This window comes from Cyprinus carpio, unplaced genomic scaffold (genome assembly GCF_018340385.1).
Source record: "Cyprinus carpio isolate SPL01 unplaced genomic scaffold, ASM1834038v1 S000006449, whole genome shotgun sequence".
NCBI lineage: Eukaryota > Metazoa > Chordata > Actinopteri > Cypriniformes > Cyprinidae > Cyprinus > Cyprinus carpio.
Window position 1 is genome coordinate 29,856 of NW_024879132.1, and position 27,543 is coordinate 57,398.

The following is a 27,543-nucleotide window of genomic DNA, read 5'->3' on the forward strand; positions in this document are numbered from 1 at the left end:
TTTAATGTATGTTTTATGACTTTCAAAGCTGTGATTCCCATTCACTGATATTATAGGACTAACAGATTGCAACAGTTTGAGTTAAAAATCTCTGTTTGTGTTCTACTGAAGAAACAAAATCACCTACATCTTGGATGCCCTGTGGGTAAGCAGATAAACATCAAATTTTAATTTTTGGGAGAACTATACCTTTAACACATGTTAGACTGCACCCCATAAACACAATCAAGCCTAGAAAAAAAAAGAAACAAAAAAAAAAAAAAACACAGTCAACCACCCCTTTAACATTTTGATCACTGACATAAGTCATTAAGACATGCTGTGTTAAATGTGCTGTGACTCTCCAATCAGGACTGGGAAGATGACGTCAGACGTTTTAAACGGATCTTCCGTCATCCTAGTGACACAGAGCTTGTGGTTCTTATTGGAAATCATGACATCGGCTTCCATAATGAGTGAGTTTGAGGGTTACACAATTAACCTTCAGGGCAAATGTGTAGTTCATTTGTGGTTTTCATGCTCACACGTTGTCCATGAGAGCTTCTGAGTCAGTGTTTATGATACAGCATGTTTTTTCACTGCTATGGTATTACAAAAATTACATTATATTTATAATATTTTCAGTATTGAATGATATTTAAAAATAATCACTTTTTTGGCTAAATTATGAATTCTTACTTTGAAGTGATGTTAATTTATTATTATTATTATTATTTATTTTATTATTATTTTTTTAAAGAAATGTTTGTTTTTAACTCAAATGTGGATTTTCAAGTTTGAGGTTTTTTTGTAACTTGCTGTCAACATCATTGTTGAATCAGGTCATTGTACATTCAAGGGACTTTTAGCGTGTGTGTGTATGTGTGTGCACAGGTGCCTGATTTGACTAAGGTGTGGTTCCTTGTCTTTCTCTTCCCTTTGGCAGAATGACTAAGCAGAAGTTGGAGAGGTTTGAGAAAGTGTTTAACGTGACATCAGCGCGGATCCTCACCATTAAAGGAGTCAAGTAAGAATTATTAACTACATAAAAAAGTTTGTCAAGACAAACGTTAAATTGGCTTGAGAAAGCCTGACCAGAAAGTAAAAAAAAAGTTTTAAAAGCTAAAATTTTAAAGTTCTTTTTTAGTTTTAAGTAATTTGAAGTTTAAATTAGTTTTAAAGAATAAAGAAAGATAGATACAGTCACTGGCCACTTTATTAGGTACACCTGTTCAATTGCTTGGTAACACATATTGCTAATCAGCCAATCACATGGCAGCAACTCAATGCATTTAGACATCTAGATGTGGTGAAGACGAATATATGAAGTTTTTTGGGGTTTCAAGAATGGGGAAGAAAGGGGATTTAAGTGACTTTGAACGTGGAATGGTTTTTGGTGCCAGACAGGCTGGTCTGAGTATTTCAAAAACTGCTGATCTTCACACACAACCATCTCTAGGGCTTACAGAGAATGGTCCGAAAAAGAGAAAATATCCAGTGAGGGGCAGTTGTGTGGACCAAAATGCCTTGTTGATGTCAGAGGTCAGAGGAGAATGGCCAGACTGGTTAGAGAGGATAGAACGGCAACAGTAACTCAAATATCCACTTGTTACAACCAAGGTATGCAGAATACCATCTCTAAACGCACAACACGTCGAACCCTGAAACAGATGGGCTACAGCAGCAGAAGACAACACCGGGTGCCACTCCTGTCAGCTAAGAACAGGAAACGGAGGCTACAATTCGCACAGGCTCACGAAAATTGGACAATAGAAGATAGGAAAAACGTTGCCTGGTCTGATTAGTCTCGATTTCTGTTGCGACATTCAGATGGTAGGGTCAGAATTTGGCGTAAAGAACATGAAAGCATGGATCCATCCTGCCTTGTCTCAACGGTTCAGGCTGGTGGTGGTGCTGTAATGGTGTGGGGGATATTTTCTTGGCACATTTTGGGCCCCTTAGTACCAATTGAGCATCATTTAAACGCCACAGCCTACCTGAGTATTGTTGCTGACCATGTCCATCCCTTTATGACTACAGTATACCCATCTTCTGATGGCTACTTCCAGCAAGATAATGCACCATGTCACAAAGCTCAAATCATCTCAGACTGGTTTCTTGAACATGACAATGAGTTCACTTTACTCAAATGGCCTCCACAGTCACCAGGGGTCTCATTTATAAAACTCTCTGTAGATTTCATCTAAAAGTGTACGTATGCACAAAAGTTTTCAGACATATAAAACCATGCATAGACCAGAACCTGTGCAAAATACAGACTATGGTTACAGACTGTAAATGCCATTTGTGCCATACACAATTTTTATTGCTAAAAATCATCCAGTATCCTTGTTATGTTTTAGCACAAATATATAAAAATAAAAATCCATAAAAACAAAACTGTTTAAAATAGTTATCAGATAAATATTTTAGAATAGAGTTGGTCTCATTATTTTCCACTGGCCAAATAAAATGTTTAAATTGTTTTAAAACAATTCAAATCAAATTTAAGTAATGCAGTTTTGCTGATGAGGTGAATATCTTTTAGCTATTTTTAGCCTATATTTATTGCAGTGTAAATAGAATTGTCTGACTTGGCGCGTCACTGACAAAGTAGCCTGTTTTAAAAAGAAAAGTTGTATCCTTCAAATACAGTGGTATTTTTCATAATGTTGTGGAGATGCCTTCACACCGCATCAACACCTCCGTTCAGCTGCGGTTGTATTACAATAAGCTATTATTATTGGACCTATTCACACCAGACAATGGACCGTTCGACCACTGAATCCAGCAGTGTCTGCCATAATATCGAAGTTAGTGCGCGTCATTGATCATTGTTCTCACTAAAATATTTTCGCATAGCATGAGATCTGCAGTTTAGTTTAAAGATGAATTATTGTGCACCTATAGCAGTCCTCGCTGTCATTAAAACAGCATGCCACAGGAAATGCGATCAAGCGCATTCCACTAAATATGTCTAAATTCATATCATTTTTAACTTCTGCATAATGACTTTATGCATTTTACAGTGCTTATCTCCATAATGAGTGGAATATTTAATGTAAATGTGTATATCGAAATGAAAACCATTTTTATTAAGTCGTTGCTTACTTCATTACTTTTCTTACACTAGGGAAAAAGAGTGCGTACACATGGTCTAGAATGTCCGTAAGGTGCATACATATTTACGCCAAGTTTATTTTTTATAAATTCTGATATGTGCATGAAAAATTGTGTACGCAATTTCTATGCCTATTTTGTGCGTACGCAACCCCAGATCTCAATCCAATAGAGCACCTTTGGGATGTTGTGGAACGGGAGATTCGCATCATGGTTGTGCAGCTGACAAATCTGCAGCAACTGCATGATGCTATCATGTCAACATGGACCAAAACACCTTGTTGAATCCATGCCACGAATAATTAAGGCAGTTCTGTAGGCAAAAGGGGGTCCAACAGAAAACTGAGTGTACCTAATAAAGTTAGGTAAATCTTGTCTAACTGATCGGACTTATGGTTTTCCTATAATGAAGATTAAAAATCATAAAAAATCCCATAGACTTACATTGTTGGAATGTTCAGATGAGCCAAGACTCATCAAGCTCCAACTGACAGACATTCAAATGTAAACAAACTGAAGCTCATTAGACTCCATTAAGCTGCAACATGGAAAAGAAGTGTCCGTGACATCACTCATAGGTTTCTGAAGAGCATTTTTGAAGCCTAAAGTGGGGGGAGCCGACCGCACGTGTCACACACAAAATCATTAACAGTTCGCAATTAAATGCTTTTCTAAGGTGATGCATTGCTGCCACACATATTATTTTTTCCACTCAATTATGTCGTAATAACGAGATGTTATGTTGTTTTAACAACATCTTTTCTCGTAATAATAAGATGAAATGACAACTTTTCTCGTATATAATACTCAAATAATTTCCTGTTATAATAGATGTATGGTACATTATGTGAACGACCTAAGCGATTGTCTGCACTGCTGTCGCCAAAGTCTGACATAAACGAGGAACTGCACACTGCTGAAATTATTGAAATACACTGTTTTAAATATTTTAATGTAATGGTTTTAAGTGTAGCGGCATGTTTATTAGGATTAATCTTCAAACTATATAATATAGTGCTATCCAATAACTGCACTCAGACCCATGACTCATTTAGGCTATAGCCTATGATCATATCAAAACTTGGAATATTTCTTTATTTAAATAACTGAAGTTTAATTCAACAACAAATCGAAATACGAACAAAAATAGATTTTCTAATGGGCTAATAATAATAATAATAATAATAATAATAATTATTGTTATTATTATTATTATTATTGTTGTTGTTATTATTTCGTTCTTTTGAGAATGAGAAATTATGTCGTTAAAATAACATCTTGTTACTACGACATAATTGAGTGGAAAAAATTATGTGTGTGTGGCAGCAATGTGTCACCGTACTTTTCCTACCTTTTCTTGTAACTTGATAAAATCCATGGCAATAAACGTCAATCTGAGATGTATATTTCACAGTCATTCTGAGCATTATTTCTACTTGTTGGTGTTCACATCAATACATAAGTTGTTCTTATAGGTTAGGCTATTTTCATTCAATTCGACTGTAAAAGAAGGCTAAGTATGTCTTGCATCCTTTAGCAAAAATTAGCAAACATTTCAAATAAATTAGTTTTTGTCTGGTTGTTATGGTCAGAAAGAAATTTAATCACGTTAATATATGTTATAGCCTTTGAGACAGATCACTAGATTATATACAGATGTTACTATAATCATTTTGTTAATAATATGTAATATGATATATAATGTGGAAATTACAGCCTTTTGCCATGGCATGACATCTCACTTTTTGCAGACAATGCAAAGGCAGAGTACAATAACTTCAAAATAGTGGTAAAAATCAAGTTTGAGATCATTTTCATTAAAACATCTAATTGTCAGATTTCCAGTGTCCTACCTATAATAATATGCCATGTCACAAAGTTCAAGTAATCTCAAACTGGTTTCTTAAACATGGCAATGTACACTTTGTCATTGTCTCTGAATTAAACTGAAATGTATAATTGATTTTCATCAGCATAAAAATGGTAATTCATGTTATATTTTTGAAATATATTGCCTAAAGGGAGAATGTTTAATGAAAATAAAAGTCTCCCAAGAATTGATACTTTGGGAACACCATATAATATTTCATATGTCTTTGATATACAGGCACCAAAAATTGCATTTGTGTAATATATATTTAGAAACCAACAGTGTCAAATGCTGCAGTTAGGTCCAGGAGAATTGAAACTGGTTCATTACCTTTATCTGTATTTAATCTAAAATTATTTAACGTATTGTTCTGAATATAAGACAAATCGTTTTTTTTGGAAATACATCTGAAAAAAAGGGATAGTTTCAAATTCAGGATATTGACTTTTACAAAGTCGTGGCCTAGTGGTTAGAGCGTTTGACTCCTAACCCTAAGGTTGTGGGTTCGAGTCTCGGCTCGGCAACACCATCGCTGCGTCCGAAATCGCATACTTCCATACTATATAGTAGGCGAAAAACAGTATGCGAAGCAAGTAGTATGTCCGAATTCTTAGTATTCGAAAAACAGTAGGCGAGATGTACCCGGATGACCTACTACTTCCGCCCGAATTCCGTAGCATGCATACGATGGACACTACACTATCCCATGAGGCCACGGGAGAGGACTCGTCATATTCGAAAATAACGGAAAACCGCGACGCGGCTGTTTTGAAGTGTAAGTACTTTATGGCTAAACATTGTTCATTGTGGGTAAAGTGTACTTGTTTAACATAATCCAAGTAAATGACTGACTTGTTGAAGGTTTACACATTGTAGACCGATGAGACGATTTTGTTAATTGAGTGTAAAAAGATGTTTAATCATCATTATCAATCAGATGCTGTGCATCAGCTTGTTAACGCTGATTTATTTAAACAGACTGCTCGTTAAGTAATTTAATGAGATAAAGTTACAAAACTTTAAGTAATTAAAACGGGTTAATTTATATTTTACTAGTGTTGCTATTTTGATAAAAAAAAATAGTTGGATAACTTACATGACAAACTATTGTTAATAAGTACCTCAGCTTGATCATTGATCATAAATCATCAGTAATGTGTAAATCCTGTTTTGATGTTACAGGGACTGATGAACACAGCCTTGTTCTCATCCACTGATGAAGACTTCTTCACTGAAGGCATAATGCTGCAATCAAAGGGTTTCAGTAAGTATATAAATGAAAATTAAACTTAACTACACACTCTTCACTGGATCTTCATTGATTTATGCTGTTTTTATTATAATATAAATTTCAGGGTATTTCCAGTAGCTATTTTGTCAGTTGCAAAGTGCTAAATAGTGAGTAACTTTGTGTGTTACATTTGTGCACACTGATTTTGTAGAAGTTTCCAGTTGTTTTTTAAACAAGCAACATCTTAACATCTGAAGAATGTTGTCTTGAGAATGGGTGGCACACTTTAGAGAAATACCCATGCACCAAGTCACATTTAGAATTATTCTCTTTATTTATTTATTTATTTTCTACATGGATAAGAGCACAAAGCTTCAGACAAAACCACATTAACTTTTGCATAAAGTAGTATAATAGAGCTTAAAGCAACACCAAAAGGGAATTTCTTAAGATGTTTTTATAATAAGGAAAATGAACTTCAGCAGCTTCAGTTAAGTAACTGTATGTGTACAAGATGAGGACTTTAAATTTGGGTATAAAAAATGAGTGGGAAAAAAGTGGAAGTCTAAAATTTACTCCAGGGATAAAGTAATAAATCTGTAAAATTAAACTCAAAGTAATATAACCCCCAAGTGACATTTGTGGTATGTTGCTAGGATTTCAAATAACTGTAATACAAATGACTAATTATGTGTGTATTGTGTATATTTATATGTATATATAAATACACATTTAAATTAAAATATTTAAAATTACCTTCATTGCTTAACAACACCTATTTATATATTAACTAACAACATGAACTGATTTGCAGAGTCTTAACCTGTTAAATTGTCCTACAGGTAATCATGCTCTTGAAGAGCTGGCACACTGTTGTCTGGTGTGACACACCTGTGGACAGATTGTCCCAAACATGCTCTCCTGCGCTGGCTTCTGTGTTTTGGTATTCCAGTGTATCATCGTCATGATCCTCACAACTTCTTGATCAACAATGTCCTCATTCAGAAGACGGAGGTTGTGGAGCACTGCACAGCATGCAGCAACATCTGGCACAAAGGCAGGACTCACCAGCTTGTCTTCAACATCTCGAAGGCTCTCTCAACAATGTTCCGTGCACAAGCATCATTGGTGTTGAAACAAAGCTGTAAAGGTTTCTGTACAGGCTGTCTGTATGGTGTGATGAGGCAGGTGGGTGCACTCAAGCAAGGACACTCACCATCTCCCAGGATGCATTTTCCTGCAGGTGGATACAGGCGGCCAGTGTAAACAGGGCTGTTCTCCAGCACCATGGCATCGTACACAGACCCAGGATACTCAACAAAGATATCAAGGTACTTCCCCTGGTGGTGGCCTGCAGCTGAACAGATTGAAACCATTTCCTGTTGAAATAACATTGGGTTTCACTTGCCGGTGGTTCAGTTTGTATGTGACAGCATCTATTGTTCCAGCTACCACAAGGAAACCTGGTCCCACTACCTCCAGGTCATCTGCGGTGGAGAGGGCAATCAGCCTTCTCAAAATCTCCATGACAGACCTGCTCATTCTGTGCACAATGTTATGCAGCTCTTGGATGTCGAAGGCCAGTGACAGCAGCCTTTATGATGCTGCTCACAGTCTGTAAATATGTCGGGGTTTTTTTAGAATGTAATTTCAATAGGTTACACTACACATTTTTTGCTGATTTATCTATATCTTTCTTTATCTATCTATCTATCTATATATGTGTGTATATTATCTTTAATGTATATATTATGTATTTATGTATATATTGGGTGTGTTTGTACAGATATATATATATGTGTGTGTGTGTGTATGTGTATATGTGTATGTCAGAATTTGAAGTTCTTTTTGGAAAACTGGGACACCATGTCATCCGGACTAAAGAGGACAAGGACAACCCAAGTTGTTATCAGCGCTCTGTTCAGAAGCCTGCATCTCTGATGGTATGGGGTTGCATGAGTGCATGTGGCATGGGCAGCTTACACATCTGGAAAGGCACCATCAATGCTGAAAGGTATATCCAAGTTCTAGAACAACATATGCCCCATCCAGACGTCGTCTCTTTTAGGGAAGACCTTGCATTTTCCAACATGACAGTGCCATACCACATACTGCATCAATTACAACATCATGTCTGCGTAGAAGAAGGATCCGGGTACTGAAATGGCCAGCCTGCAGTCCAGATCTTTCACCCACAGAAAACATTTGGCGCATCATAAAGAGGAAGATGTGACAAAGAAGACCTAAGACAGTTGAGCAACTAGAAGTCTGTATTAGACAAGAATGCGACAACATTCCTATTCCTAAACTTGAGCAACTTGTCTCCTCAGTCCCCAGACATCTGCAGACTGTTATAAAAAGAAGAGGGGATGCCACACAGTGGTAAACATGGCCTTGTCCCAACTTTTTTGAGATGTGTTGATGCCATGAAATTTAAAATCAACTTATTTTTCCCTTAAAATTATACATTTTCTCAGTTTAAACATTTAATATGTCATCTATGTTGTATTCTGAATAAAATATTGAAATTTGAAACATCATTGCATTCTGTTTTTATTCACAATTTGTACAGTGTCCCAACTTTTTTGGAATCGGGTTTGTACATACACACACACACACATATATATGTGTGTGTGTGTGTGTGTACAGTTTGTATATCTAAGTTTACTATGTGCATTCATTCAAGTTAATTGATTCATGTTCCTTTTGTTTCTTCTGTGTATTTTTATTTGTATTCATTTATTACAAGAAATTATATCCTTACATAAAATTAGGCTGTCGTTCTGTTCACCGCTGTAGCTGCTGTTATTCTGAGGTAAAAAAAAAAAAAAATAATATATATATATATATATAAAAAATTACAAGCTAAATTTATTTAGTAAAAGATTTACAAGCTGTCTATGTAGGCGGTAAGAATAACGAAAAACATCGCCGATGTTCGCTCAGTAGAGTGTGGCCTCTTTAAATTTTCGCGCTGTTGTGACGACGTATGTCACGTGACAATGTCAACATGGCGGATGTAGTACGTCCGAATTTCATTCATACTACCCACATTCATACTATATAGAACGTACTTTTCTAACTGTCGAGTAGTACGTTCAAATTCAAATGTAGTACCCAGTACGCAGTATGCGATTTCGGATGCAGCTCAAGACTGAGGTGCCTCTTGAGCAAGGCACTGAACCCCCAACTGCTTCCCGGGCACCGCAGCATAAATGACTGGCCACTGCTCCGGGTGTGTGTTCACGGTGTGTGTGTGTTCACTGCTGTGTGTGTGCACTTTGGATAGGTTAAGTGCAGGGCACCAATTCTGAGTATGGGTCACCATACTTGGCTGTATGTCACGTCACTCAAGTCAGTTATATACCTGCAAAAACAGGTGGCACCAAATATGTGTGAAGTGAGTGTGCTCCCCAAAGACTAAAGCCGACCTACTATTGCTTATTGCACTTCTGTGTTATGCCAACTAGCCCAGTGTTTCTCATCTGGTGGCCTGAAACCCAGACGTGGGTTGCAGAGTGTGCAGTCAAAGAAACAACAACAAACATTCTGTTTTTTATGATGCAATTTTATTAAAAAAAAAAAAATAATAATACAAAAATAAATCAGAAAAATAAGCATTCCAAAAGAAAGTACAAACTTGCAACATTGTAGTTATGTTGGTAAATTATGAAATTAACAAAATGTACCAATAAATTGCATAACTGGTACTAGCTGGGAAGGATTTATATGCAGGTGTCAGAGTATGTGAGCGGAGTGGAGCGGCAACAATTTCCCCTCCACGCTCCAAGCGTTCAATAATCACTCTGCTCCGGGTCCACCATTTCCTGCTCCTCGCTCCACTCCTCGCTCCACTAATCAGAAAAACCGCTCCGCAGCTAAATTATTTCACTATGCTTTGAAAAAAAAAACAAATTTCTGTTCAGAAATTATATTAAGCAAAAAATAAATGCATAATACTAGAAGAAATGTTTTAACATGGTTTATTGGAACACTACAATTAGCCCAAGTCCATATTAAATGACTGCTTAACTCACTTAGCTTACTTGTTTGTGCAGCGTCTCTCTCTACTATGGCGAAGCTGAGGGTAGTTACTTCAGAAACAGAAAGAATATGCTGTAGCTGAATAGTTAACTTTGTTTTTCTCCAAAGGCACTATGACCTATGAAATACCCTCTTAAAGACTGTGTAAAGGCATTATAAATGATAGAAATTTTGGGTGGGCCTGAAATCATGTCTCGATGATGCACTTGAGCCACTGAACATGGCCCCTCCCCTAACACTGTAATAACTGGAGTGCAATAGCATCAGTGATTCACCAGCTTAGTCGTGAACTATACCTTTGTCACTTAAATGCATGTATGGCTGTGTAAATTTAGTTAACCCTCTGGAGTCTAAGGGTATTTTTGGGGCCTGGAGAAGTTTTGTCATGCCCTGACATTTGTGCTTTTTTCAGTTTCTTATAAATATCTAAATGGCTAAAGTCAAATCGCACTGTAATCAGCACAAACTGGGCTATAATAATATGTGAGCAGCATGTATGTACATGATTGTGTTTTTTGAGAAAAAAAAAAATGTTATGCGTGGTTAGTGAAAAACTAAAAATGTTAAATCACTTGAATAAGGCATAAAAACACATACAGAACATTGGTTCCCGGGACTTTTGAGAACTGGAGCTTGTAGCCTAGAATTTTTTTTTCTTTCTAAATTATGTGAAAATCATCTTGTTTACTCACTTACAGAAAACAATATATTGATTTAAATTTTCTAAGACACTTTTTGTTGGTAAAAGTCATATGCGAGTAGGCGTCAACTATCATGAATATCATTGTAATTCACACCTGAGAAGACAAAGGCCTGCATAATGAGCCATTCAGTCAGGGATGAGTTACAAGAAAGAATGTAAGGACAAAATAAATGTATATAATTTTATGTTTGTAGTTTATTTAGAATATATTTAATTATCCCACAACATAATTTAATATTCACTTGTGAGTGCAGTTAAACATTTTATTAGGAACAAACAAAGCTGACTTTCAAAGCTGAATTTTTAGCATCATTATTCCAGTCACACAATCCTTCAGAAATCCTTTTAACAATCTGATTTACTACAAAAAAAAAATATATATATATATATATTGTTATTATTATTATTATTATTATTATTATTATTATTATTATTATTATTATTAATGTTGAAAAGAGCTGAGAATATTTTTTTTTTCAGGTTTTTTAGGGGGGATAAATTGAAAGAACAGCATTGTTTGTTACATTTGTTACAGTTACATTTATTTGTTACATTTATATTGTTTAGATCAAGCTTTTGAATGGTATAGTATTGTATATTGTTATTGAAACTTCATAATGTTTCACTTGATTATACATTTAGTCAGGAATTATAGTTTGGAAAAAGTCTTTTGAAAAAGTCTAACTAGTAAAATGTTTACACGTTATGTGAAAACTAGTACAAGTATATAAATAAATAAAAAGAGACTTACTCATGTTTATGATCTCTGCTGAATAAAGTGCTTCATTCTTTTTTTCTGAGGAAATCCAAATCTCAAATCCTCAACCACATCACATCTTTTTGAGGTGAAATGTCTTATTCCTCTCATCGTGAAGTAAACAGTAAAATAAAAAAACTTGAAGAACAGTCTCGCTGCGTTGTCTTCTGTTGTGTGGGCGTAGTCAAGCCGCGTGCTTCAGTGGAACATTAGAATCTGAATAGCGCGTTCAGCGCGGGGGCGTGGTCGCATTAGAAGATAATGAAGGGAGACGTGAAAAACGAACATCGCGTTGTTTTCATATGGATTACTTTATCACAGATTATTTGTTTTCGGCAGCACTTGTTTAAAAGTAGACATGTCAGGCTTTCTATAGATATATCTCTCATGTCTCTTTGTTAAGTATTCACTGAGTTACATTTCATTTTAATGACGCGTTTGTAAATGAAGATCAGCGCAGACAAAGGCTGCAGACAGCACACCTTGTTTGTTATCTTTATTTTATAAGTGCACAAAGTTTTGTTGTTATTATGTCTGTATAAAAAAGGTGACCCTTTACAGATTCGATTGATGTATTGCTCTTATCTGTACGATCAAAACTGAAAGTTTAATTTAAGTTCTTTTCTGGGTTATCAGGAGAAAATGCCTCATAACGCGTATACGCGTTAATCGACTTCAGAGGGTTAAAGTGTCAATTGTACTTTTTAAATCTTCTACTTGAGCAATTAGTTCTTGTATGGTCTTTGTCTTGCTCTTTTTCTGCATTTTGGAGTTTGATTCACTCTCGTCGAACCCTGAGTCAATTTGTAAGCTATGAGTCTTTGCTGTATGTCTTGGCCTAATCTTCAATGGCGTTCACTTTCCTTACTTGAGATCTTTGTTATTGTTTCAGCAGTGCTTCATCAGTTACTGTGTGATCTGTGAGCAAAGGTTTCAGTTCACTTCTGTTGTCGCTGTACTTCAGAAGGAAGCCTTGCGTGAATGGTACGCAGGAACACATCCTTAACTGTTCGTGGCTTATATTCAATGTTAGTGTTGCTCTGCTTGGAAGTGAAAATTACTTTGTTTCAGTCCGATTACACGATATAGAAACTGTTGTGGAGTTTCATGTTCCCATTGTCTTGGACTTATTAATTCCTGTAAAAGCTCACTACTGCCTCTCTAACTTAAATGCGACTCTAGGAAACTTTTAAACTCTGGCACAGTCAGATTGTCTTTATGATGAGCATTTCCTTGAACTGTCCCAGTTTCACTATCCACAGAACAGCCTGAATGATTTCACTCTCTGAGTGATTCGTCTTGATGCCTTCATCAATTTGTTTACATCGGTTATTGTAGCCGATGTCTGAAGCACTATCACCTTATCTGACCAACGTGTGTCTTGAACTCTTTATGCGGTATGAAAAGTCTCTTGGACACATTATGCTTTCTCTCTGCTGTCGTGGTAAGTAATCGGGGTAAGAAATCTGTCTTGAAGTTTGTATCGTTTTATCATCTGCCTGTGTGGTCTTGTATTCAGACAGCTTTTTCCCTAACTCTTCATAACAAGCAGTCAGTTTCTGATACTCATTTAACTGCGTATGTGTGAATGCGGCAGTGGAATCTGTGTGCCTGTGTGTGTATTTGCATCAAATTCATTCTCAGTAGAGACAGATGGAACACTCTTTCATTAATCATGTCTCTTAATGTTAGTAATTGTGCAAATCCTTCATCTAATGATGTTTTATTAACAAGGTTCGGGAGGAGCACGTCAGATACTTAGCCTAATTAGCACAGGTGGAGCTCATTTAAGATAATCAACACTAGGGTATAAATACAGCTGACTTACCCCTATCCATTGACAGTTTATCAGCATTCGGTTTGCACCTTTTGCCATTAACGTTATATGGCAGACTCAGCTTCTCTCATTTAGAAGACAAGGTCTATATTGGGGATTTTCCAGTTCTCTGGCCAATCTGCCGGGCCCAGGATCGCTCCTTCTCTGCTAGACACCGCCGCCGAGCTCCGTGTTCCATAGCTAGACCAGCCACACGCTCCCCACGACGCCGAGGCTTAACCTCGCATCTACCGGTGTCACGTCCAATTTTTCCCCGGCGTCCTTTTATCTTTAGGCTGTGCCTACAATTCCTCCAATCGGAAAGTGGACCGCATGTAATCCCGAGGCAAACAGCGATTAATTCCGACGCTCAGTCCTCGCGAAGGTAAACAAAGCGGATCTGTACGATCTAAGTTATTAGTCTCCCAACAATCCGCCAAACCTCACTCCTAAATCCACAACAACAGGGCGGCCAATATTTCAGGCAAAACTCGCAAGGCCCCGAACTCGCCTCCCTCGACACCTCCATCGCCCCGCGTCACACAAAACCCGGCTCTCCTTAAGTGCAGGCTTGCAGTGGCAGGCTTCCAACGAGCCTGGGCAGCGCCCCCGATCTCACCACAGCAAAACCTCACTGGCTTCCCGCTTCGACTCAACCTTTTACCGTGGCTCATCCGGCCGCAGCGTCATCATGTAACCGGGCCTCAAGCTCTCGAGCTAGCGGCACAGGCCGTGTTGCAAATACATTTTTAGGTAAGTCGCTAAAAGGTGTCATTGGTTGCTGAATGTTGTTAAAGACGTTGTGACACAAGGATCCTGCTATTATTTTTAGCCATGTCGCAAACGGCGTAGAATACAAATAAATTTCTAAGATTTTCTTAATTTCGCGAGTATTTTTTCCTGTACTTTAAATTACACTTCACTCAGATAAACGGATGAAAAAGATTGATTTGTGAGAAAATGATTTCAGCTATGTATCTAAACGACTATCGATTATCTACCTTTTTCCTCAACGCGGAAGTAAGCCTATGGTTGAGACTTCTGTTTCATTAGCTGCTATAGGTAAATAACGAGGAGAATAACAACGTGCAATAAACAGTAAAACTGTTTGCAGTACAAACTAGTGTTCTTAATTAAGATAACAGATTAAAATAATATGATAGGAAACATCAATTGTCAATATCAAGCAGCAAAACCAACTGTTTTGTACAGCTAAAAATAAGGTTTACCACAAAGAAACAATCAACAAGTGCAACCTAATTCACATGTGATGTGAGTATTACTAGGCACCTCTCTCCAAGTCTAGCCAACGTGCACATCGGCTAGTTGTTCAATACTTTTTTCTTTCTTCACATGATTTAAGAGGAAATGCATGTTTTTAAACCTAATAACCTTAAAGTTGCACGTTTTTATATATATTAAAAAAAAAAACCCCGCTGCAGTTCTCGCTCCCGCAGGAGCCTCTATCTATGTTTCTCCACTGCCGCTGCAGTTCTCGCTCCCGCAGGAGCCTCTATCTATATCTCTCCATTGCCGCTGCAGTGTCTGCACCCGCAGGAGCCTCTATCTATATCTCTCCATTGCTGCTGCAGTGTCTGCACCTGCAGGAGCCTCTATCTATATCTTTCCACTTCCGCTGCAGTGTCTGCTCCCTCAGGAGCTGTTCCCTATTTTCTCCACTGCCGCTGCAGTGTCCGCTCCCGCAGGAGCCTCTATCTATATTTCTCCACTGCCACTGCAGTGTCTGCTCCCGCTGGAGCCTCTATCTATGTTTCTCCACTGCTGCAGCAGCGAACACTTTCACAGAAGCCAAGGAAAGGAGAAAGAGAGTGAAGGAGAATTTTTTTTTTTTGACTTACTGTAGCAGGCAGATCACTCACTGTTCATGATGCACAAACTATTGGAGGAAAATCCCCAGTACTGATTTGGGGGTTTATATGAACGTGTTTCTGAGGGGAGCTGACTGTCTAATAAAAAGTTTACGTGGTATAATTTCACCAAGCTTGTGAGAACATTTTGTTTTTGCTTCAAATTGGGTTATTAAATCAGATTATGTGTATGATTATTGTTATATAACTAAATGATATGAAATGATACGTACATGAATTATATAACTAAAATTAACTGTAATTACATATTTAGGTTAAATAAAGATGTCAGTCTTCATTTATTTTTCCTTCTCCTTTTTAGGAAACAAATCAAAGAAACAAATCAAATGACTTACCCAGTCATTTATATATATATAAAAATAAAAAAATACTGTAAATATACAGTGATATTTTTTGGCTTAAGGCTGTCATACCGGTCCATACCCATTAACGATCAGGCCTTTCGATGCCCCGCCTTCTCAGTTTTGCATTAGCCACTGGAGTGGCTACTTGGAAAATTCTGGGGTGAGAAACTCCTAATCGATCTGTCAGCTCCGTATAAACGGAGCTGACAGATTTTGAAACATAATCACCTCGATTACTCTTGATGATTACTCTTGATGATTTCTGAAATTCTGAAAAAAAAAAAAAAAAAAAAGCTTATATTTCATGGGTCTTAGCACTTGGCTGGCAAAAGTCGACATCACCTCAGATTTCAGAGTTATGCCTATGCATCCAGATTCACAGCACTTATTTTGGGTACACTGGCACAGGAAATTCAATTTATTTTATTTTTTGTACGCTTAACTTTCGGTTGTGTTGAGCGTGAGTTGTTTTTATGTTATGTTATCGGAAGCGGCTCATCGGATTTTTTAAACAGTCACACAAAGTAATCCTCATAGCATCTACCCATTTAGACAACCCAAATTGTTCTTAGTATTGAACTCCCTGGCAGGTGCTGCAAGAGCTTTCCCGGTCGAGTGAATGTTTTTCTTTCAACTATCGGTGTTGCTTAGCCATCCGCGCAGTCAGTATTGAACTCCCGTCGTTTTCAACTTGCTTAGCCAGTCGCCGCCGTTCAGTATTGAACTCCCGTCGAATGCTGCAAGAGCCCTCCCGGTCAAGCGATCTTGGCCTTTCCATCCGACTACCGGCGAACCTGACCAGTCTGTGTTGTGAGTATTAAGCTCCCACTAGATGCCGTCAAGAGCCTCCCGGCTACACTTCCTTACTTTATAAAAAAAAAAAAAAAAAAAAAACCTTCACTGTCTGGCCAAATACTGGCCAGTCAACTTTACCTTTCCATCTTATGTTCGGAGAGGCTTACCCGTTTGATTTCGCGAGTATTTACCTCCCATCAGACGTCGGCGAGAGCCTCCCGTCTAGACAAACATTACTTTTCCTTTCTACGGTCGGCGAGGCTTACCCGTTCGGCGCTGCGAGTATTGAGCTCCCGTCGGATGTCGGCGAGAGTCTCCCGGCTAGACAACTTACTTTTTTCATCCTACGGTCAACAAAGGCTTACACGTCCGATGTTGTGAGTATTGAGCTCCCATCGGACGTCGTGCGAGAGCCTCCCCGCCCCACACACCCTTACCTTTTCCTCCTTCGGTCAGCGAGGCTTACCCGTTCCATGCCTTGAGTATTGAGCTCCCATCAGACGCCGGCGAGAGCCTCCTGGCAACACAACTTTACCTTTCCGTCTTGCGTCCGAGAGGCTTATCCGTTCGATGCCTTGAGTATTGAGCTCCCATCGGATGGTCAGCGAGAGTCTCTCCCAGCCACATAAACTTTACTTTCTCCATGCTATGGTTGGAGAGGCTTACCCGTTCGATGCCTTGAGTATTGAGCTCCCATCGGACGTTGGCGAGAGTCTCACGGCCACCTAACTTTTTGTTCCTGTTTGACGGGTAGCGATGCTCAGCCGTACGACGTTAAGAGTCTCGACCTCCTGCCAAACGCTGTCCAAATCTTTTCCCCCCTCCTGGTGAGGCTTACCCGTTCGATGCCCTGAGTCCTGATCTCTCATCGGATGCCGCGAGAGCCTGCGCAGTCCAGTTTTCCTTTTTTCTGCTCCCCGGCCGACGAGGCTTACCCGTCTGATGCCGTTGAGTATTGTGCTCATGTAAGATGTCGGCGAGAGTGCTCCCGGTTGGGTTTCTTTACTTGCTGCCCACAATGCATCTGATGCCGTGAGTATTGATCTCCCGTCGGATGTCCCCCTAGAGTCATGATCTATCTGCCCTGGGTTCTGCGTCCCTTGCCTCCTCTGCGGCCGGGTAGTGCTATATCCTTTCCTCACTTGTTTCTCAAAACTTTTCTACAACCCCCCATTACTCATTTTGCATCATCTAAATCTGAGATGTGCTTACTTGTTGACTGTGCTGGTTGCAAAGACACATAACGCGTCTGTATACAGTTGAAATGCTGACTTTCACCATATGGTTGTGCTTCACAGTGTAAATGATTAGCTCAATCTGGGATAATCCAATGCCTGTATTCCCCACTCTCTCCATGCCTCGTATGAACAGAAGAGTAGGACACCACTGCTCCCGGTGCACGGCTACCTGGGGGCTTGTTGTAATCTGTAATTAAGATTAGTCTAGTAATGATTTTAATACAGATTCTCGAGCACTGCCCCTGTTACACAACCTACCCGCACACAGCACAAAAAAACAATGCATGGCCCACACAACAGGGGCTCAGCCAGAACCGGTAAACACATCCCTTTGTCTGTAACACATAATATCTAAAGGGGCGTCCAGGCTGATGTGACACCAGGGTATGATATCTCTCCGTGGAGATAGCGAATATTGGTTGGTTGATAACCTTTAAAATAACAGAAAGAGCAATTTAAAATTAAATAACCTATACAAGGTTTTGCTTCAGGTAAACCCTTAAATGTATTCATGTTTTTTTGTTTTTTTGGAACTTCTTGTGCACAAGATTTCCTCTTAGTGTTTCGTGCAATTAAATCACGTGCTCTCTTGATTTGTTTATTTTGTACCTCACATGACTCCAGTAAGCCTTCCTTTCTTTTAGGGCTCACGAGCTGATTGGATTTGACACAGCATGTCCTCAACGTTTCTGACCTTCTCCACGGCAACTCTGATATAGCGCATGAAACCTTCGTTCATACGTTTAAGAGATCTTTGCCACCCCTCCACAGGGTAATGTTACAACCAATATATACGTTCATCAAGAGATAAGTTTAAATATATTGACCTCAAACTGTATAAACCACTTTGTTTTTTTTAACAGTTCTTCTTCCCAGTTCACACAAAATAACATTAAAATTCATCATCATATTACTCATCTCATGCCATTCCAACCTGTATATTTTCTTAATCCTGCTGCTTAACAAATAAGATGATTGAAAATGTATATTGGACAGTCAATGGTTTTTTGGTTTCAAACGTTTTTTGGTTACCACATTCCCTCATATCTACTCTTTGTTAGCCGCAGAATAAAAGAAAGTCATACAGTTTGGAACATCATCGAATGATGAGCAATACATCATAGAATCTATCTGGTTTTGTTTTTGACCACTTAATCTGCACAGGATGTAGATCAACTATTTTTTCAAAACGAAAGGCAGATCTAATTAAACTGCCCAGTTTAGTTTTACCCTGCTTCAATCTTTTTTTTTTTTTTTAATTGTGTCTGTGTTTTTTGAAAACATGCACACTTTGGTTTCACTTTATGAATGATGGTATATATGGTCCTTTATTTGCTAAATTGGCTACTTTTAAAGAATCCTGAGCTCTGACATAGCAAGGGCCCTTAAACCGTCTGTCGTTGTTCGCGACCGCCGACTTACACTATATCTGTGGGACTTTTCCTAAAATTGGCCCACAAGCTGGTAGCTATCCTGTAAATATCTGCGTGAACTCCTACATCTATCACAGCGATTTCTGGTTTCCCCTCCTCTGTGTGCCAGACATATGAAGCACCTCCCCACATTCCATTAACCTGTTAAAAAGTGATATAACCCCCAAAGCCCGGCCCAAGACACTCTTACCTTATAGCCTATACTCAACACACTACCTTGCATCCTGATTGATAACTTTGATAACCATTTGAGAACCTACTTCACGCTCAGCCTATAATGTAGCTGCAGTCATCACATACAGGGTATCAGATGTATATGAACATGATAAATGGACCAACAACACTGCAAAACATGGTCCGCAAACACATAACACGCAAAGCATTTTTTCCACCTGTAAATTAATGGATGGTAGTACATATTAACCCTGGCCTCTGAACTGACCTCTACTACTTTGGAGAATTAAGAACTATTCATTGAGAATATGGGGCCCTCGCCGAGGATGTGGCATACCATAGGAACAGTTGCGGCTCGTGGTCGTTTAAAATAGAGGAGGCACACTAATTGTATTGGTCTGTGTATCCCTGGCTGATATTATTTTATTATTATTACTAATTTTATATATTATGAAAGTAATTTGTTCTACCCACTTTAAAACGTTTTTTGTGGTTGCTTTATAGGCAGAAAATGTCAAAGAAAACAACACATTCCAAACAATATACATCTAATTGCACTTACCTGGCCTAGCAACTTGAAGCAAAATTGAGCCCTTCTTACAAAAGTCTTTGTTAAAATAGAGCTGGCTCTGTTGTGCGCGCAATCTAAAAGGGTCTATGACGTTGCTAAAAAAGAACAATAGATTTTGTGTATTTGGTGTAATGAAATTGTGACGTGTGTTTAAAGTCTTAAAAAACAACATTATGTTCCCACCTGTCATTATTGTTTCTTCTCCCTCTATCCCCGCCTTTCTGAAAGCACGTCGTTTTTTACAAACGCTCCTGCGGCTCTGAAAACAACAGGTGTGCTCCTGATTGGCCCCAGCTAGCCAGTGCTTTGTTATGGCCCAAATGCCCCAGCCGTGTGACGGAAATGTCTACGCCCCTTAACATACTGTGGTGCGTCGTGCTGGTCAGAACACTCGCTGAGACAAGACAAAACACAATAAACCCCATTACAACGAGTCAGGTTGTTGCATGCAGTGGGACATAATTACGGATCTAATAATGAGTTATACTTGCTGTTCCTTTTTTAACTCGCGTTGTGTTGCCAATCGCGCCGCGTAAAGCTAAAACTCATGTCTGCATTCTGTGATCGTCAGAAATGGCCAACAACAAGCTCTACTCCTACAACTAACACCAATCAGTTCCTCAATCCGTCCTGCCGCGCCCCCCCCAGCTCTGCATATTTTTGGCCAACCTTCTCTTTTTGTTAACACACCTGACATTCAAGAGTTATCAGCTCATTAAAGTTGAGCTCCGTGACATCGAACTATGTTCTAACTGACATGGGCCCTACACCATGTTCATCCTTGCTCCCAACACACCCTGAGCAGGGGAAATCCTGGTGAGTTTACCTCACGTCGGAACATTCTTCCGTATTTTCAACTGCGCAACATCTTCACCCACACTGAGAAGGTGACATCAATACCTCTTAAATAAAAAATTTTAAATTTGCATCTCGCACACACTATCCCATGCACTTCTGAATGGAACATAAACCGCGTCCTTCGACTGGAATCATGGTGAGAGACATAATCCTGTGAGGTCCCCACTTCGTCATTGCACTTACGTTCGAATAGAACAAACCTGTCTTAAGCACATATGGCGGAAACATACAAATGTCTCAGAGCAGGGGGCACGCGAGGAACTGAATTGAGAACTGCTCGCCTACACTGTTCAAAACTCGCATTGAATCATCAGTAGGCAAACTCCTTTAATTTAAACATAACTTACAGACTGTGGTCGCAAACAGCCAGCATTATAGTCTTCTTTCACCAGGATCAACGAAACGTCCTCCATCAAATGTGCTGCACACTAAATATTTGGGGGGGGCTTTGACTTTTCTGGAACGTGTTGTAAATACAACTTACCACTGATTTCTAGTTGTGTCATCTTTTGGAAGGCCAACAAAAGTATTTTTTTGCTTTCAAACGAACGCAGCGTCTCCAAGAACATGCGCCATCGGCAAAAGCTAAAATCACTGTTTACACCGTCTTCTGCGTTAAATTTGGGGCGGTGTTATGCACTCTTGCCACACATTGTGAATAGACTATGTTGGGCTTGTGAAATGAGGCGTTTTAAGAGGGTGGTGGACAAGTCCTAACGTTTATAAAGACATATCTACTTTGGTTTGAACTTTTAGTATTTGCAACTAACAGACTTATCTATTCACTTGTACCACTCAAAAACTCCCAACAGAGAACAGGAACCCTTGAATCACATCACATGACCCCCGTTAAGTCTCCTCCCATTTTCACCTCAAAATTTACGAGTAGCCACTCGCATAGGAGCCGATAGAAATTGTTTACTAAAATAATATATGGGGAAAAATGTCCTGCAGTACAAGTGAGCTGTTATTTTTCTGGTACAGTTATCAACACAATGTTGGGTTTTGCATGCTTGACTCCGTTTATTGTGTTATGATTGATAGTTTTCCTCCTCTACATTTCCCTCAGTTTTCTGTCCTGATCCCTGCAGTTTCCGAATAGGGTGGCGGACAGCCTGTGATAGTCTCTGGCTGGTGTCGGTCTCTTCTTCATGACAATGAGACACCATCGTCTCCTGGGCAAGTCCACAATTCCCAGGTAACGTCTCCAAAAAGTCATCCTTTAGAGATTTTGACTAGTGGAAACATTATCTTTCATATTTTTAACTACGGAATAATAAAATAAAACTAAAAATAAAGAACTGCTAGAATAAATGATTTAAAATGCACTGTTGCTGATTTTCCTAATCTTATTTTCAGTGTTTAGTGATAGTCACCTCAGATGTGGATTGTTTTTCATTTGCAATTACAAGCAGTATATGTTCGTTTCTTACATGGCAACTGGCATCTCGTTCTATGAAAAAGCTATACCATAGCAAGCCCTATTCAACCTATAATAATAATAAATAGCTTTTGGTCATATGACCTCTGCAAGCATGAGACCTTTACCAACATTAATGTATTCTTTAAAGTGTTAAGGCTGGCGGGCTGGGGCTGTTAATACAGGCGCGTGTTATAGTACATAAAGATGAAAACAAATGATTTGAAAACTTAAAGTATAAGAAAAACTAAACTAACATAATTGGATCACAAAGTCAGATCGGCTCCTGTTTTGCTGAGCTTCGCATGTGCTGTATACTGCTTAATTCCTGTGTTTTTCTGGATTCCTTTGACATACATATAAAGTTTCTTCTTCTTTCATGTGATTTTTGATAAACTAGAAACAGTGTTTTTGTTGTTTCCTAATACATTAAATTACTAAAACTGAGGCTTAAAGATAAGAAACAAAATACTCCATCGCAACTCTTAAGACATCTGCTGTGAAACTCAACAAATCTGAAACTTGAAAACCAGCTACTAAACTTTTGTCCACCTTTGCATTAGCGTTAGTTGTATAGCTCCTCATTCTGTACTTACTTTTAGTGGAAGGGCTTTTAATCATACGTTATGGTGAGTTTTTAGTTCACTGGAATATTTTTAGCAGTTGAGTCATAAAGGAGCCTCAAGTGCTGCTGACTCATGGTTTGGGTGTATAGGCGGTTTCATAGCTGTCTTGACAGTTGCTGTCCACAACGGTCATCCCTTCTCCAAGATGGTGACGCCTGTGGGCGGCCCAACCCCCCCCCACACTGTTGAGCCACTGAAAGGAAATGATCCAAGTAATTTAATGAAACTGCTGGGAAATGCGGGGCTGCTCTCAAAATGTGTCCATGTTGTAGAGAGAACATTATACCTCTGTAGGACCACTAGACTGATGAGGAACTTTCAGCCTTTCCTCATAGAGCCTCTGTGCGCTGTTTCTCTTTGACTTCACGCTGGTTTCTCATCAACCTATCCTGTCTGTCAGCAGGAATGATGAGATGCTCGCGGAAGCAATAACTGAGTCCCGTGCCCGTGCTACCATGCGAGCTGTTTTTCCAGAGGAATTACAACTTCTCCCCGCTCTGGATACTGCCTGAGGAACCCAACTCTTCTCCACACACGGTACAAGCTCAATTGAGGGAAACTCCTCAGCGAAGATAGTGTGCTTGTCAGGACATGGTACATTTGTGAAATCACAAAGCAGACCAATTTTAAAGAAACCATGTCTTCTCTGCTGCCAGTCGTCTGTGTTTCTTGCTTCGTCCAGCAGTATTGTCTCTCAGTGCGTGTATCGTATAGGTAATTGCTGTAGACAGCTAATTGGTCAGGACAGAATCACAGTACAAACCAGTTTAAACAATTTAGTGCCAACAACAACTAATTGTGAAATCAAGAGATTGTTAACAAGATCTTGCCTACAGTATTTGTCTGGAGTTACAACAGTCAATCTCCTACATAGTACAGGTACTTTAGCCTTTGCGCTTTATTTGTACAGATGGGATTGGCATGCTTAAAGGGGATTTTCCTCGTACACAGCTCCATAGTTCTCAAAAGCAGTTTGTGCTCTCCAATTTTATTTATTTACAAGAAATTGCTGGAGTGTTTTTTTAACTACTTATTTCTCTTTTTGAGAGTAATTATTCGTACAATATACATATTTTTCTTTTGAGCAGGCAGACGACAATACTTTTTGGGCTTGTGTTTGACACAATAACATTTTACTTTTACAGAAAATCTGCAGAGGGCAGCATAGATCTGTGGGAAGGAAAAGAAAAAAAAAAATAATATATAGTTAATTTGCTGATGCATGCGACTGACAATCATGCATTAATCGAAATCTTACGTCTTTGTTTACCACCCTAATAACCATAATGTATACCATTCGTATAGTCACAAGCACTCACAAAGCCTTTATAAACTTTTGTTTTTTTGTTTAAAATGAACAGTTGGACTCAGTTGTGTGATTGATTGTTAGGGGGTTCAAGCATGAAAGTGCTGAAACCCTATTGTATTTTGTAACGGATTTTGTATTGCAGACCAAACCGTAAGCCTAGAGATTGAAACTTGGCCAGATGGTACAAGCACAGCTTTGGGGAGGCACTGGCAAAGACCTCTCCCCAATCGGCCAATAAGGGCACTACAGTGATCAAAATTCAAAACCGTTCGTACTCTTCCTAGACCGTTCTTGCTTTGTAGACTCAGTGTCTTATTCAATGGATTCCTTGACTCAAAGATAAGCAAAATACGCCTTCATGAAAAAGTTTCTACTATTTTGAAGTTTTCACAAAGCCTAATCCAATGCTTGATCACTGGTGTCATGTATAACAGGGCAAAAAAACATGAAAACTGTCTGTATTTATGCAAACTTTGATTCCAACTGAGCTATGTTTTTAATCCGAGGTGCCACCGATATCTATGAGATTATTGGTGGTATCTCAAGAAGCACGGCCGCCATCGCCAACGTCTTGAGCACCCATTAGACCAAGGTTCGAAGGCTGATCAGAGCAAAAACTCATGGCCTGTCTTGTACGCCATGCCTAGAGGTCTTCTAAAATTTGAAAGAAATTGCCCACTAGGTGCGCTACATCATGTTTTTCTGGCCTTGCAGACTTCACATTTTCCATAACACCAATTAGATTTCCATATATTCTGAAAACTCTTGCCTCTAGAACCACTGCTGTCAATCAAACGGTTTTGTTAAATATTTGACTTAGTGTAAAACAATTTTTTTCAAACTCATCCTAGACAGTTCATCTTATTTTCACCCACAATTGATAATAGACCATCTCTCCGATGACTCCTAACAAAAATTTAGCAAACGCTTTTTGATAGCACCCAACCATTGTCTAATACTTAGAAGAGATTTGCCAAATTGACATGAGGAAAATCTCCCTCAATGCTTATCATTTTAAATTTTGCGTTGTTTCTGACACCATGTCCTGATCTTTCACTTGCCAGTTTCAGCACGTGCCACCTAGTGTCCGGAGATATGCAAAAATGCCAACATGGACTCATGGCTGTATTTCTGCAATGATGTGCACGTTGATTGGCACCAAACTAGGTGTGTGTCTTTTTTTTTCGACACCCTAGCTTAACCCAGACACCATACCACACCATCATTTGCTGGATTCTATGTTACCCTTATTCAGCCCCACTTGTGTGAACTGTGGTAAACAAGAGTATTAAAACAGGATTTGTTCAACTTTTAATTATGGTTTTGTTGAAATATCCATATGTATTTCAATATTTAGCCATTAAAATGGCTGTTAGAAGTTAAATGTTTGCTATAAATTATTTTTTTTTATTTTAAGGACTGCATTTAGAGTCGAAATAGATAAAGATGACCATATTTCTTGTGTCCCTGAAATGTAATCCCGATCTGAAGGGTTCTTTTTTCAGGACCAAGGGATGGTCCTCTTCAAGTTCTTTTTAGAGAATATTGTGAAATGTTCACCTTCCGCTTTTGTCCTATTTTTTAAGATCCGTCTTCTGAAGGACAACCGATTCAACTCTCAAACCCACTTACATTGTTAAACCGCGACAGTGATCCAGGTCGCGACGGTATTCTACCTCATCCGTGACCCCCGTGAGCTCGGGTCGTCTCAGGTGCCCTCCAATCAACAAGCGTTGTTCTGAAGACTATATCCTAAACGCCCTGTGCTCATTGATAAACCAGTTGATCATCCGCCTCCTATGTTCTGGTCCGGTTCATTGGAGCCTCTAGATATCTCCACTTGCTAAAGAGGTTCTGTCCAGTGTCTGCACGACCCTACACACAAGAACCCAGCCATGCAAGAACCTCAGTCATGTTTTTATGCCCTTACCCAACTCTCCCTTCATGTCACAGCGGAACTTTGTCCACACCCTCCGACAGCTGCAGCACGTGCAGTAAACCGCACCTTCTCTAGCAGTCTCTATCGCCTGGCATTTTCCCTTTTAAGGACGTGGACATCAAGAAGGTCTGGTCAGAATTATTGCTTTGGTTATCAAGACGGTATATTGCACTTGTCCCTGAAGGCTAAGTGTACACCAAGGCAGATATAACCACCTGGAAAACCAGGACCGACACTGTTTTCTAGGTATATTTACAATGAATTCATTTTTGTGTGTGTGTGTGTGGTGGTTGCTGTGTGTGTGTGTGTGTGTTGTGTTTGGTATTTGAGTGGCCTGCATCGTTATAGCAGTCAACTGAGAAAAATGCACACAAACAAATCGCTGTTAACTTTGTTTTGCTTTTCACCAGGTGACCATAATCCTACGTCATCTTCTTGATTTTTCAAGTCCAATAAATAATAAATAACAAACTAGATGTGTACAAATTTTAGATCCTGGCTTTGATATCCTGCTGATGAAAACTTGAACCGCCTATCATTTACCTAGAGTCAATGCAAATCCCAGCCTGAGATTGACATGACATGAGGCTGAGGGTGCAGATGCCTCTTTTAGCGTGATGTGATTATTCAAATTTAAACTGGTACCAGATAACAATATAACTGTGGCGTAACGAAAGATAAAGATAGCTTTGATATGTCTTTGATATCATTATTTTACAGTGGTTACGTCTTTCAAAAATACCATTGTACATGTAAAAAAGGTTTAATACTATATAATATATAATAATAATATACATATCCCACCAACAGTTAATAATAACATGGTATTGTCACAGTACATGTCCCAAAACCATAGTACACCACCTACTGTGTCAAAAGTTCGGGGTTCGATAAGTTGCTATATTTTTTTTCCCGGGACAGCCTGTCATAAAATTAATTAATTGACCACAAAGACATTTATAGTGTTACAAAATATTTGCATTTCAAATTTCTTTTAAATTAAAAAAAAGCCACAGTTTCCACATAAAGTCTAAGCAACTGTTTTCAACACTGATAATAAGAAATGTTTCTTTAGCAGCAAAACATCCTATTAGAATGATTTCTGAATGATTATAGGACACCGAAGAATGGAGTAGTTGCTGCTGAAAATACAGTTTTGCCATCCCAGGAATAAATTACATTTTAAAATATTTAAAAATATAAACTTATTTTTAAATGGCAAAAGTTAATTGTAGATGTAATTAATTTTCATCAACATTGCTGAGTTTTTAACTTATTTTTTGCCCAGATAAAAACAGCTTGGTAGCATAAGAAACTTTTTCCTCTCCAAATGATTACAAACATTTGTCTTTCTGCACGCTAAGCTGATACACTGCATATATTTGTTGTTTACCAAGACTAACCTGAGTCTGTTACGAATGCTGAGC

The 27,543-nt window shown here is 38.8% G+C and overlaps 1 protein-coding gene and 1 long non-coding RNA gene across 2 annotated transcripts in view; both read left to right on the forward strand.

Annotated features, from left to right (window-relative positions):
• Window positions 1-348: 348 nt before the first annotated feature.
• The window catches only part of mppe1 (metallophosphoesterase 1), a gene marked incomplete at its 5' end in the record, with an annotated part of 136,974 nt that continues 109,779 nt past the window's right edge, over window positions 349-27,543 (forward strand). The window contains 2 exons of the mRNA XM_042754073.1: window positions 349-455; window positions 926-1,006. Coding sequence (XP_042610007.1) covers window positions 349-455; window positions 926-1,006 — 188 coding nt within the window. The remainder of the gene's footprint in view (window positions 456-925; window positions 1,007-27,543) is intronic.
• On the forward strand, window positions 2,570-8,003 carry LOC122143566. The gene is made up of 3 exons (XR_006159225.1): window positions 2,570-5,744; window positions 6,152-6,233; window positions 7,043-8,003. It is a non-coding gene; the product is annotated as an uncharacterized LOC122143566 (long non-coding RNA).